This window comes from Manis pentadactyla, chromosome 3 (assembly GCF_030020395.1).
Source record: "Manis pentadactyla isolate mManPen7 chromosome 3, mManPen7.hap1, whole genome shotgun sequence".
Classification (NCBI taxonomy): Eukaryota; Metazoa; Chordata; class Mammalia; order Pholidota; family Manidae; genus Manis; species Manis pentadactyla.
This window is the reverse complement of record NC_080021.1, coordinates 217956570-217969481: the sequence shown is the minus strand read 5'-3', so window position 1 is coordinate 217969481 and position 12912 is coordinate 217956570. Positions and strand designations below refer to the sequence as shown.

The 12912-nt window shown below is 51.2% G+C and overlaps 1 protein-coding gene across 4 annotated transcripts in view; it reads left to right on the top strand.

Annotated features, from left to right (window-relative positions):
• Nucleotides 1-12912, top strand: part of AK8 (adenylate kinase 8) — a 118241-nt gene that overhangs the window by 84349 nt on the left and 20980 nt on the right. Inside the window, exon 12 of one of the 4 annotated variants that reach the window (XM_036913463.2) lies at nt 7108-7250. The exons of the other annotated variants lie outside the window; for them this stretch is intronic. Within the exon in view, the coding sequence (XP_036769358.2) occupies nt 7108-7165 (58 nt within the window). The 3' untranslated portion in view covers nt 7166-7250. Of the gene's footprint in view, nt 1-7107; nt 7251-12912 lie in introns of those variants that run through there. 4 annotated transcript variants of the gene reach the window in all.

Genomic DNA, 12912 nt, shown 5'->3' with positions numbered 1-12912 from the left:
GGCCAGCAGCCCACAGCCCCTGGAGCCGCCGCATTTCAATCTTTCAGTAAATCAGAACTGAAGCGGAATAAGGAAAGTTCTCCCATTATTTTCCTGCCTTGGGACTATTGGCATTTTACCACTTATTTCCAGTGTTTGTGTAAGAAAAAGTCTGGGGACCGTGATTCTGAGCAAATGTGGAAGGTCACTGCTGCCTTCTTCCTGGGTTAAAACTTACTTTATGAGAGTCTGTTCCTAGGTCTGTCGTCTGTCTTTGAGAGCACAGGAGCAATTACTTTTGAAGCAACAACATCAAAAATGTGCATTACCTTTGAACTCCACACCTGCAGCCTCAAGGATCTTGCAGGGTATAGACACCCAGGGAATTCCCAGAGAGAGCGCAAGCCCGGGCGACCGCAGGCTCAGCACTGCTGACCCAAACGCCGGACTGGGTGGGCGCGTGGCGCGGTGTGCGGGCAGCCAGAGACCTCAGGGGAGCTGGCGGGCAGGAGCCATCAGGAGGTGGTCTGTACTGGCTGTTTGAAGGTCTGGGGGCTCAGACTTTAGGAGGAGACAGGGCATATTATAGCAAGGGATTTGCATGTTATTTTCCTGGTGAGTAATTTTGTTAATTAAAGGCTGACACTAACAGTCTTGCCGGAATATATTGAAACTCTGTTTATTTATTAACCACTTAAAAACTTTTTCCTGATGATGTTCTGAGAGCGCTCAGCCCTGCCTGCAGCATGGGTCATCCTTTCCTGCTGGCTCTAAGAGGTCTAGGAAACATTCCAGGGTCCATTTGCTACCCTCTATGTTTAGCACACCACTCCAGGTACATGTGTCATTTGGGGAGAGAGTGACAGCTTTTCTCAATGTCTTATTTTAGCGTCTGAAAGTCTTCATAGTCAGAAAATTGCCCCTCATGCCCAACTCTCCCTTTTTTCTCCATCAAAGTCACTATTCATCATTGGCAAAGCGCTTCTCGATTTCTTTTTCACCTGTGGATTCTAAGCTCTTATTCAGGGTCCACTGGGGTTCACCTAGCCAGTAACAGCTGGGCCTAAGCTGGTGGTGGGTAAGACATCAGAGAAGATAAACATTCCTTCCCCACTACGGTTATCAGAGGTCCAAAGCAATCATCATGCCTGGGTGGAGAATGACAGGTGGCCTTTAACAGAACGGAGCCCAGGGTAGTTGGCATTTGAGTCCAGCTCTGATGGAGATGCCCCCATTTTGGGCAGGTGCGACACTTGGCCGTCAACTTAAATTCATTTCCCAGAGAAAGGCAAGAGCACTGAGATGCTGAGATGACTTGGAGAAATCGTATTTGTTTTTCTTTACCCATAGGAGACTTTGGGAGACATCAGAGCATACTTCAATTTTCCATCTTCCTTAGAGGCATAAATAAAGTGCTGAACTGTTGAACCCAGCCTTGTGCTTTAAAAGCTAGGGCCTCTGCCAGATTCAGGTGGCAGATGTCTAAAAGCTTGAAGCTCTCCTTCCTAAATATCACAGAAATTATTTAATAATAAAAAAACTTTTAGAGAAAGTCTTCCACAAACAGAAGTTCAGCTGTACCTTTTCTGAGATTGTGAGACTCTGGGCATTGCCTCCTTGTCAGCTTTGAGATTTCTGCAGATTCCAGGCCCCAGACCCTGTGCCCAGGGGCAGGTGGGCCGCAACCCCCATGCACCTCCTGAGCAGAGCAGCCTGCTTCCAGGGGCCCCCCTCACTGCCCCTCCTTGCCTGGTCCTGTCTCATGAAGCATGGGCTCCAGATCCTAGGAAGGACTGCACGCCTCGGGAATGACCTGCCAGCCTGAAGCTCCCCTCCAGAGCAGAGGGCCAGGGTCGGGGTCAGGAGAGGGAGGAGTCTCTCCTTCCCACCATCCCCTTCTTGCCTGCTTCTTGCTTCTGAAACACACCAATGTTTGCTCACGGTGTGTCTTCTCTCAGAGCACCAGGTGTTTTCGTCCAAATTGCATGTTTTCTACAAGGCTTATCTCAAACTACACCTCCTCCAGGAAGCCTTCCTCCCTGATGCTTCTCCTTGCTGTGCACCTTTGCAGGACTTTATGCATTGTTCTTGTGCTAGGAAGCAGCTTAAAAGACCAGTGGTTAAACAAGAGGCTCTGGAATCCCAGCTTTGCCCTTAAAGGCTGTGTGAGACTGGACAGGCGTTTACCATCTCTGCACCTTAGTTTCCTCCTGGGCAAGGTGGGGATGACTTTACTCAGATAAGAAGCAGATATTTATAGAAAAATCTATCATGTTCAGGTACTGCTTGAGTTCTGGGAACACAAAAGGAAATAAAACCTAACGTACTTGCTATCATGTGGCTTACCTTCTAGCTGGAGTGAGAAAGAGTATATGCAGCCAACAGATATGTTATATGTTGGGTTCCATGGGAAAAGGTGAAGGGGAGGAAGGAAGATGGGCAGAGAGGATGGGATGGCACATTGTATAGAAGGTGGTTGGGGACTGCCATTCTAATAAAGGACATTTGAGCAGAGGCTTAAAGGAATCATGAGAAGATCTGGGGAAAAGCAGGCCAGGCCTGGGAACAGCAAGTGCAAAGGCCCTGAGGTAGGAATGTGCTCGGCATGTTTAAGGCGCATCATGGAGGCTGTTGCTGATGGAGCAGGAAGAAAGTGGCAGATGCGGAGTGGAGATAGGTTGGGCCCTGGGAGGACTGGGATTCTCCTCTGAGTCAAGTGGGAGCCACTGGGGACTCTGAGCAGATTAGTGATGGGATCTAACATGTTTTAAAAGGGTTACTCAGGCTACGGGTGGAGAATGGACTGCAGGCAGGTGGACAGCAGGCAGAAGCAGGAAGGTCGGGTGGGGCCTTTGGCAGTGATCCAGATGTGAGATTTTGGTGCCATGGCCCAGGGCAGTAGCCATGGAGGTGAAGAGTAGTTGGGCTCTGACTGTATTTCGAGGGTAGAATATGGTTGATGGGCTGTCAGATTGGTTGCAGAACCTGTGATGAAGAGAGGCATCAGGAGAACCCCAGTGTTTGCTGGAGCATCTGGGAATAGTGGGCCAGCCGTCACCTGTGTTTGGGTCAGGGGCCACCTACCTGGCTCAGGACATAAGATTGAGATGCCTTCTTACTACGCTGGTGGACAGTGCCTGCAGTGGGGTGTGGGGGGGACTTGATAATATGGGTGAATGTAGTAACCACAATGTTGTTCATATGAAACTTTCATAAGATTGTATATCAATGATACCCTATTAAAAAAATAATAATGAAAAAAGAGAAGAATATGGCTATTGAACCACTGTGTTGTACACTTGAAACCAGTATTAGATTGTATATCAACCATACCTCAGTAACGCGCACACACACACACACACACACACACACACACAGATGCACGCATGCACACGCACAAGATTGAGATGCCTGTTAGGAATCTGAGTTTCGCAGGCCGCCGTATCGAAGCACCACAGACCAAGGGGCTTACACCGCTGAAATTCCAGCTCTGGAGGCTCGAAGTCCAAGATAAGTGTGGGCAGGGTTGCTTTCTCCTGAGGCCTCTCTCCTTGGTTTGCAGCCAGCCAGCCTCTTGCTGCCTCTTCACATGATCTGCACTCTGTGTACCTGTGTCCCCTGTGTCTCTTCTCGTAAGACACCATTCAGATTGGGTTAGGGCCCATCCTGACAGCCTCACTGCGATTTAATCACAGTTTTAAAGGCCCCATCTCCAAATCAGTCACACTGAGCAGGACTCGCGGTTAGGGCTTGAGCATAGGAACTGTGGAGGGCACGCGCAGCCTGTAGCAGCCCCTGGGGTACTTGGTGTCGGCAGCCAGGCAAACCAGTACAGATTCCTAGTGGGTGCCTCAGCGCACCCTTCCCACCTGCCTGAGTTACAGCCGGGGCATGTGTTCAGAGACCCCGGAGCCCTGGGCTTCTCCTGATACCACCTCCCACTCCTGGGCAAGTTTTTCCATCACCCCTGCCACCCCAACCCCATCCAGAGCTCGGAGCTTTCTTTTTTCATTCTGAGATTCAAATCCATGAAAGTCAAACCCAGAAGGCTCCTGGCGACCACCATGCACAACCTCCAGATTGCACCAGAGGAGAAGCAGAGGCCCAAAGAGACCAAGCAACGTGGCTGAGGGCTGCACGTTAGTGAGTGGCGGCTGGAAGCAGATCTCCTGGCCTGGGACTGGCCACTGTCTAGTTTGTTCTGCTCTTAAACTCCATACTCCTTTTCTCCATCCCAGCGCGCTGGGGAGGTCACCGCACCCACTGCGCAGTCACTCCAGCGATGAGGCCTTCTGCCGCCTGACTCTGTGATGGACGGCGAAGCTGCACTGTGAGTGCAGTTGACCTGGCGGACGTGGGCCCGTGATCGCTTCAACCAGATGCCCCTCGCACGAGGAGCTTGGGGAGCGTCCCCCTCTCCTCTCAACAATGATTATCCTTGTAAGACTAATGGACGAAATCATGTCTAATTACCCTGCTGAAGGCCCAATTATGCGATTAACATTCCTTGGCTATAAGCTAATGATGAGAAGAGCCTCTCATTTGCATAGCATTAAGTTAATTGAGCCTCCAGCCCAGGAGCAGGCTGGGGAGTGATGGCGGGATCCTCTCCCTGAAAGGGTACTAAGGACCAGTGGGCCAGCTCACCTGGCAGCGGGATCAGTTCACAGCGATCTGACTACCTAGCAGGAGTGGTGAGTGGCAGTGGGTAGAAAAAAACGAGAGACGGGAGCTCTCTCTGCTGATTTGTCCTCCTGGCACCGGGCTGCGTGGCGGCAAGCTCGAGACCACCTTGAAGAACCTGTAAGAAAAACCTTCCTGTGAAATCATGCTCCAGCCCCACCGTGAGGCCCTGCCTTGTGCGTTTGCTCCACTGTCAGTCAGTCCTTCCCTTGCTTGTCCCAGCACCCTGCTTCCTTGTACTGAGTGCCCCCAGGCATGTGAGGCAGAGGTCCCCGCCTTGGGAAAGTTCTGGGAGAGGTTCCATTTGAATAGAGGCCCCCAGCTTTCCCCAGAGGTTTCAGGTTCCACCCGGAGGCAGCTTTGCAGTTGGCAAGTGTCAGCAGAGAATTTCAGACTGAAGAATCCTCAGAGATCCTCAGTTCAAGTCACTATATACCCCCCAAAAACGAAGGCTCAGAGAGGCCAAGAGGCTGGAGCTCAAGGTCACATGGGAGGGAGTGGCGAGGTGTCCAGCCTTTTCACACCTCTGTTAACCCCTGTGGATTCTCTTTTGAGTATTTCACATGATCTCTGGGGGAAAATTGCTGGGGAGCCTCTCCCACGTGCTTTCTTGGCCCCTCGTTTCTCCCTTGTAGGAGAGAGCTCACCAGAAACCTTGTCTGTTCTTCCACATGAGGGCAGAGACTGTATTGTGTTCACTGTTTAGTAAATCGATGGTCCAACCAGCCAGAGAACCTCGAAAGTGATGTGGCTGGAACTAAAACCCAGTGCTTTCCAGTGAATTTTAAACCATGGAGTGTTTATAAGAAAAAATAGAATTGTGTATGTCCTTATGTAACCTGCTTTTCTACTTAAGGTATTGTGGCCATCTTTCTCTATCATTACATAAAGCTATGTCATTGAGTGTTTGCACAGTAGTACATTACACAGACTATTACATACTCGTAGCTCCTGTCCAGCGTCCCCCAGTCCAGTGCCTAGCGGCAGATGTTTGTTTCCAGTTCTCCCTGTTACAGTGGCAGCAAGCATGCACCCACCCTCACACACACACACACACACACACACACACACACACACACACCTTCATGCATTTGTTTTGCTCGTTTTCTTAGGAAAAATTCATGGAAATGGATCTGCTGAGCCAAAGGATATACACAATTTAAAAATCACTTTTAGTTTCTAACTGAAAGGAGTCAGAAATTGAAGGATTACAAATGGATAGTCCGTGAAAAGGAAATCTCCAAAGAAGAACTGAAGATTAACCATTTAAGCCTCTGACTTAGGTTAGAAAAATAATAAACCCAAAACTGGCAGGAACGAGGCCAGAGGAAAAGAAATTAAGGGAATAGAAAATAAAGTGACAGGAGAGCCAAAAGTTGGTTCTCTGGCAAATTGATGAAATGGACACATCTCGAGCAAAAAGAATGTACAGAGAAACAATATTTGGAGTAAAAATGAAGACATAACCATAAATATAGCAGAGTTTAAAAGGGTAAGGAGAATATTATGAACAACTTTATGATGATAAATCTGGAAATATAGAGAAGATGGATAATTTTGCAGGAAAAAAGTCATCAGTACTGACGTAAGAACAGAAAATGCAGACAGTCCTGTAACTATTAAATACACTGAATCATAAAAGTAAAACCTTGCTGACTCCCAGACACTCCTAGCAGCTCTGTGTGTGAGAGCAAAACACTGCAGTAGGCCAGTGGCCGCAGAGAAGAGCCTGGGGGAATCGCAACAGAGCCACACAGTGGTCCCCAGATGTACACTGTCCAGCAGTGGGAGTGAATGAACTCTAGCCACACACATTGTATGGCGGGGTCTCAAAAAAATAATGTTGAGTGAAAAAGCAAGTTGTAAAAGAACATATCTAGCATGATAACAAGCATATAAGCAGTGTGTTATTTGGGTATTCATGTACACTTAAAAAAATTCATGATGGCCCTTTTTTTGGGTCTAGACAGAGGGACAGCATCCTTGCTCTTGTGTTTCCTTGCTCTTGGGGTGTGCTTCCCAGTGGGTTCACAGCATGAGTGTGTGTGTGTGTGTGTGTGTGTGTGTGTGCGCATCTCCACCAGGATAGGAATTCTTCCAGAAGGGGGTCTTTGTTCTATTCACTAATACATCTCAAGTTGCTACAGTAATAGTGCCTAGCACATAGTTGTTGCTCGTAAATATCTGTGGACTGATGAAGTATATGTTGTATAGCCTGTTTTTATGTTATCAAAATGTGTCCTAATAGAAAATGGGGAAAATATTAAGCTTCCTTCTCACCTCAGACTTGCACTCACTTCTCCAGAAGCAACCAGTGTTCCTAGTTTGTTTGGTATTCTCCTAGAAAATTCCTCTGCGTCAATAGGAGATGTAAGTATCTGCATTTGTTTTATGTACGTGGAGACATGCTGCATTGCACTGCTCACTCTCTCTACCTCTGCACAGCGTGTCTGGAGATTGTTCGGTATGGCGCATACAGCTCTGCTCTTTTGAATGGCCATAGAGGACTCCAGCCTGGGACTCTACAGCTATTAATTTAACCAAAGGTCCCTGCTGATGAGCATTCAGACCGTTTTCTTCCTTTCCCTCTGCATATAGTGCTATGAAAAATGTCCTGTACACACTGCTCTGTGTAGTCATGAGACTGTTCTTATGGATTAAAATCCTAGAAGTGGAATTGCTGAATTGTAGTTGCATTTTATTTTCAGCGGGTGCTGCCGACGTGCCCAAGAGCCCCTAATTTATCGGTGGAAATAGAGCGTTGTGGTGGGACTGAAGGTGGTGTGTGCTTTGGAAACTTCTAGAACTTCCAAGGACCATCCTTCACGTTTGGGATGCCATGCTGCAGGACTCCCAAGCACACCCGGACAGCAGTGGGAGCTGCCTGAGTGGGTGGTTCCCTTCAGTTGAATCACCAGACGTGCTCAAGCTGTGGAAATGTGTGACATCATGAGCACCTCCACTCAGTACTGAGCAGGGAGCTGCCCTGTGACTGGGGTGCAACCCAAGCATTTAGCCTTCAGGAATGCAAGTCCCTGGGAACTGCTCTTGGCTCAGGCTGCCCACCCTGAAGCCTGGTGGGAGAAGCATGCCGGGATCACCCATCCTTTTTGAGAATGGATGGACATCTGAGAAATAGAGCTCCATCTGGAAGCAGACCCACTCAGTTCCCTGGGGCTGCTGGCTGGCATTCTCTAGAAGTGGTAGGTTTAGTGTTAAAGATGGAGGTTTGGAGTCAAAGAAACCTGAGTCTGAATCAGTATCAGCTGATGACTATGTACTGAGCCCGTGGCATGTGCTGGAACAGTGAACAGGACGGACAGGCCAGCTGCTTGTAATGCCAACTGCTTTAGTTGGCTCTGAGACCCCAAGGGCACGTGTAGGGGAAGCAGAGGGAACCGGAGGGCAAAGGCCCAGAGACAGGAGCAGCGCCGCTGCTTTCTGGCCCCGTTGCCTTGAGGAGCCTGCTTCTCACCTTGCAAAGGGGAATTGATAGCGCGCGTGGAGGGAGGTCGCTCTCAGGCCCAGTGAGGTAGTATGGGGGAATGTGACTAATGAACTGCAGTGGGTTCCTGTTTTTGTTCCAGGCTCTGAGCTGCTGTTCCTTCTGTATTTCGCAGGGAGAGCAGATTGACCAGCGGGCCCCTAGGCTCAGCCCCGTGGTTCTGTGGGAGAGTTGGCACTGCTATTCAAAGGAAAGGACGGTCTGTCGTCTTGCCCATCGGTCTCCTTCAGTGGTGGGCCCTCCTTTTCTGGGGACCATGAGCTGGGGAAGTGCTGGTCCCTGGAATGAGGATGGGGTGTGGGGGGGGTTGGGGAAGGTGGTGCTCCGGAATCCTCCAACAGTGCAGTGAGCGGTGGTACTTCTCCCTCTTACTGGGGTAAGAGCCAAATCCCCGTGGCTGCCCCTGGATTGAAATGTCAGTCACTTTGGCTGCCCCTGGACAAATGTGTTCAGTTGTCATCTGCTGGGTGCCCACGGCAACTGCTGCAGCATAATAGAGACAAATGTAACACTGACCTGGATTTGATGGATCCGAAATTATGTATTTAGTTCACAGTTGGTATAAAGTGCTCATAAAATCTTGATCATGATAGAGAGGCTAATAAATATTTAAGAACATAAATATTTGGGGAGGAAATGGCTTTGTGAAACATTTAGTTGTGGAGTAGTTAGAAGAACAGAAAGTCAGCCAGCAGAATTCTCTGGATCCCAGTCTAGTGAGTTGTATATGCAGGGTCTGTGATGATCTTGAGTGAGCCACGTTCTGGGTGTGCAGACGTGCGCTTGATGAGCACATGCGTGGAGGGCTGTGCTGCCTTCAGTAGCTGCGTCCATCAGCAGACAACCTATTTGCCCTTCAGGTATCTGAATGGAGAGGGCAGAGGTGCAGCCAACTGGGGAAAGGGGCAGACTGGCCAGAGGAGCACCTGCCAGATGCCGTGGTACGGAGCCCTGGGTCAGCCTGTAAGGCGGCCTGCGTGCACCAGGATGTGCAGAAGAGGCCCTCTCTGGTGGAGAACTTGAAACCCCTGAGCTGCTGTGGTCCAGAGGCTGGGCGGAGCAGCTGTGTGGACAGGTGTGGCCATGAGGGGCCCAGACTGCCCAGGTCCAAATCCTGCTTTCCCAGTTACTGGCCACGTGACCTTGGGCAGGTCACTTCCCTGCTCTATCAAGTGGGCATGATGACCATGGCTTTTGCCGCCAGAGTGTGGTGAGAAACAAATCAGGTGAGATGCGTCCAGGGTCTACAATGCTGGTAAGAGTGAGAGAATCCAGCACCCTTGGCCAGAAGGATGCCAGGAGTTATGTCAGTAGGTGCCAGCAATCCTGGGGAGAGGGTGGCTCAGGTGCCATTTGGATTTTTGGATTGTGGCCTCTGGCAGCTGATCTCGACCCCATGCTTGCCCTCCATGGAGCAGGTCATGGTTTTGTGGTTGTTAGAGAGGTGCGTCAGAAGGACTTTGTCACCAAGAATAATTAAAACGTTGAAGTATGCAAGTGATTTACTTAACAAACGTGTTTACAGGTTTCGGGCGGGCCCCCTCGCTCCCTCTCCCTGGCCTGACATCAGCGCTGCACCGCAGGCTCCCTGTGGGAGAGGGCCCCATGCTGAACACCTTCACCATCCTTCCTATAGATGCTGCCCAAGGCTAATGGTCTGAACTGCTGGCCTCGAAGCTTCCTCTTTAGCATCTGGGAGCTCCTTTGGGGAGGATAGATCTTCTCCATCCAAGAGAGTGAGCTGCTGCTTTGGTGTTTCCTGTGAGAGGGAGACAAAGGTCCTAAATGGACCAGTAAGAGTCTGGACAACACGAACTTTAGCAGTGTCTGTAAAGGTGGTCACAAGAGAAAAATCAAAGGAGACTGGGTGGTAGGCCTTTTTCCTTGGAAGTCTCCAAGAACTGGAGCCGATCATTGGTCTGAGGCACTTCTGCCTGCAGAAGTGGAGGGCTTCTGGGGTTCCCTTTGCCCTGGGGGTGCCACACTGCAGCTGCTCCACAGCTGGGGGCTTGTGGATCTCAGCAAATAGGAAGGTCATTCAGTCATTCAGCAAACTCTGGCTAAGGCCCTATGATGAGTGTTCAGGGCACCCTGTGCAGGCTGTGAGTGAGACATGGGCCTCCCCTCCCAGAGCCTCCCCGGGGAGGTCTCCCTCCAGGAGGGATGGAGGGTGCTTGAGGGTGCTTGCTCCACAGCAGTCTTCCCTGGGGAGGCCCCTGGGGGCAGGGTAGAGCACTGGACACCGGGAGGACACCCTCCACAATTGGGAGACACCTAGGCATCCCCTGACACATGGAAAATATGAAAACCTGTTGAAAATATATCTAACAAGTTGTAATCCAGATATCCTGGCACAACAGGGAGTGGGCGCTCCTGTCACCGGTAAGGGGGAAGTGCTGATAAAAACGTCAGCAAAGAATGGCTAATCAGGTCAGCAGTAATGTTTTGGCCATTAAGGCCTTTTTCTTTGAGTGGTCGGAGGAAAGTGTAGAATCAAATTGAAAAACGTTGGACCACTACATGAGGCAGACGCGGCTGGGGGAAGTGAGAAGAAAAGCTGCTTCTTGCTGAAGTGTCCCTTGGTGGGGACGCCCCAGAAGTGAGCAGGCCGCAGAGAACACAGTGGCAGGAGTAAGGCGGGCTCAAGGTCTGACCTTTCGTGTCGGAAACTTGCAGTGAAAGGGGCGGGGCTTCTGACGAACTCCGCATCCGATCAGGTAGACGTGGGGCCTGATGCGGTGCCCTCCCTGGCCTGCTTCCTGGCCTTCGGGGGCCTTCGTCACTCAGAATCACTGCCCAGTCGGTGAAAAGCCCAAGCCAGAGCCTTCCCACCTCGAGGGCCTCCCTCTGTCGCCCCGGCTCGGGCTCACACTGAAGTCAGCGATTTCACTTCGTCTGGGTGCCCTTTTGTGTCTGCAGCCCTGCGCACAGATAATGAAAGGCAAAAATTGTGGCCGAGGCACTTCAGACAACGTCAGAGAGCTTCATCTGCCCAGTGCGTCCCGTGCCCTGGCCTGGCGCATTCCACCGTCTCCCTCCCCTTGCTCTGCCTCCCTGGGGTTGTGCTGAGTGGACTGGGCGCGCAGGGGGCTGTTAACTGCACGTCTGCCTGCAGTGGGCCTTTCAGAGAGGTAGCATGAAGAGGAGGTGAAGATGAAGGGCTGGTGCCAGCCGCTGGGGCTCCCCTGCCAGCCCAGTCCCTTCTCTGCTGCACAAACTGAGGCCAGTTGTTTCACTTCAGATGCGCCTTTCCAGGATCATGAAATATCACTGATAATAGTCCTGAACTCGGAGTTGACAAGGAGGTCTTTGTGCACACTGCCTGCTTGTCTCCCGTGGTCCCAAACATTGGGGAGCTTCAGGATTCACCTTTGGGGGGATCCACCACAGTGAAGGGCCCTTTCCACCCCAGCGGGGCAGGGAGGGCAGCCATCAGGGCCACCGGAGGGAGCATGACTGCCAGTCCTTCAGCAACAAAACCAGTTCTGGAGCCGCCGGTGGGAGCCCACCCGTAGGGCCCTTCCCCAGCAAGGGTGTGTGCCTGGGGTAGAGTCCCCGATGGCTTCAGTCCCTCCCCTCCATGAGCCCTGACCCACCAGCTAAGCAGAGTGTGACTCTGTGGACACGTCCTGTGAGCATTTCTAACCAGGCCACTGCCCCAAGTCCTCCCCAGATAGAAATCTGGGCCCCACCGTTGGGGCCAGGCAGAGGGTCAGTGCCTGCTACCCACCAAGTGCCAGTCCAGCAGGGCCAGGTCCACCAGTGGGCATCTCAGCAATGGAGGGGTTAAGAGGAAGAGCTTGAGCCCCGTGCGGTGGGGACATGAGCACTCACTGGGGCAGACCTGGCAGGTGACTACCTCTCGGAGCATCACGCTCATTACTAAGAGAGGTGAAGAAGGGTACTTCCTCACGGGAACGCCATGCGATTTCCCAGCCGCGAGTGCTCAGCTTGGAGCCCAGACGGGCAGCTGCCGGTCCTAGTATTAAGGGCAGGACTCGGGCATCGATTTGCAAGACTCAGGGCTTGCTTGTGGACTGCTCTTTGCCTGTCACTCTCCCAGATCCTGGGGCTACAGAAGTGAACAGAACATTCCCAGGGGAGGAGGACAGCAACCAGACTAGCCAAGGACAAATATCCAGAAGACAAAATGCTCCATTAAGATGGGAAGTTAAAGACCACGGTGTGAGCTAAGGCTTGATGAAAGAAGGAGGCAGCGGTGGGAAGATGAGAATGAGGGGTAGTTAGTGCCCGGGCTTGGGCAGCACGAAGCCAGGCATGCAGGCAGCTGGTCTGCAGATCTGGGGATGACAGGGAGACTGTAAAGGCCAAAGATGAGCTTGAAGGGCCAGGCCAGACCCAGCCCCTTCATAAGCAAGGGCACAGCCATCAGAAGCCCTTGGGGGAGTCGGTCAGAGAACCCCGGGCTGGGGGTGGGTTTTGTTGTCTATGTGTGTCTCAAACATTTCATTACACTGGGAATCCATCTATTGTGAAACAGTTAGAAAATCTAGCTAATAAAGATGTTTCCAGTATCCAGAGATAATGTTAGCAGTTAGGTATATGCATATTCCAACATTTTTCAAGTACTCTACAGAAACTGGGGCTTGCCCGCACACATACCGCATCCCTTTCTTCCACCGAGTGCATTACGGATCCATGTTCACTAACGCCGTCCTCGGCCCTGTGTTAGTGGCTGCACAGTACTCCTTTGAAAGCGTTTGTGCTCATCAGCCCCAACACAC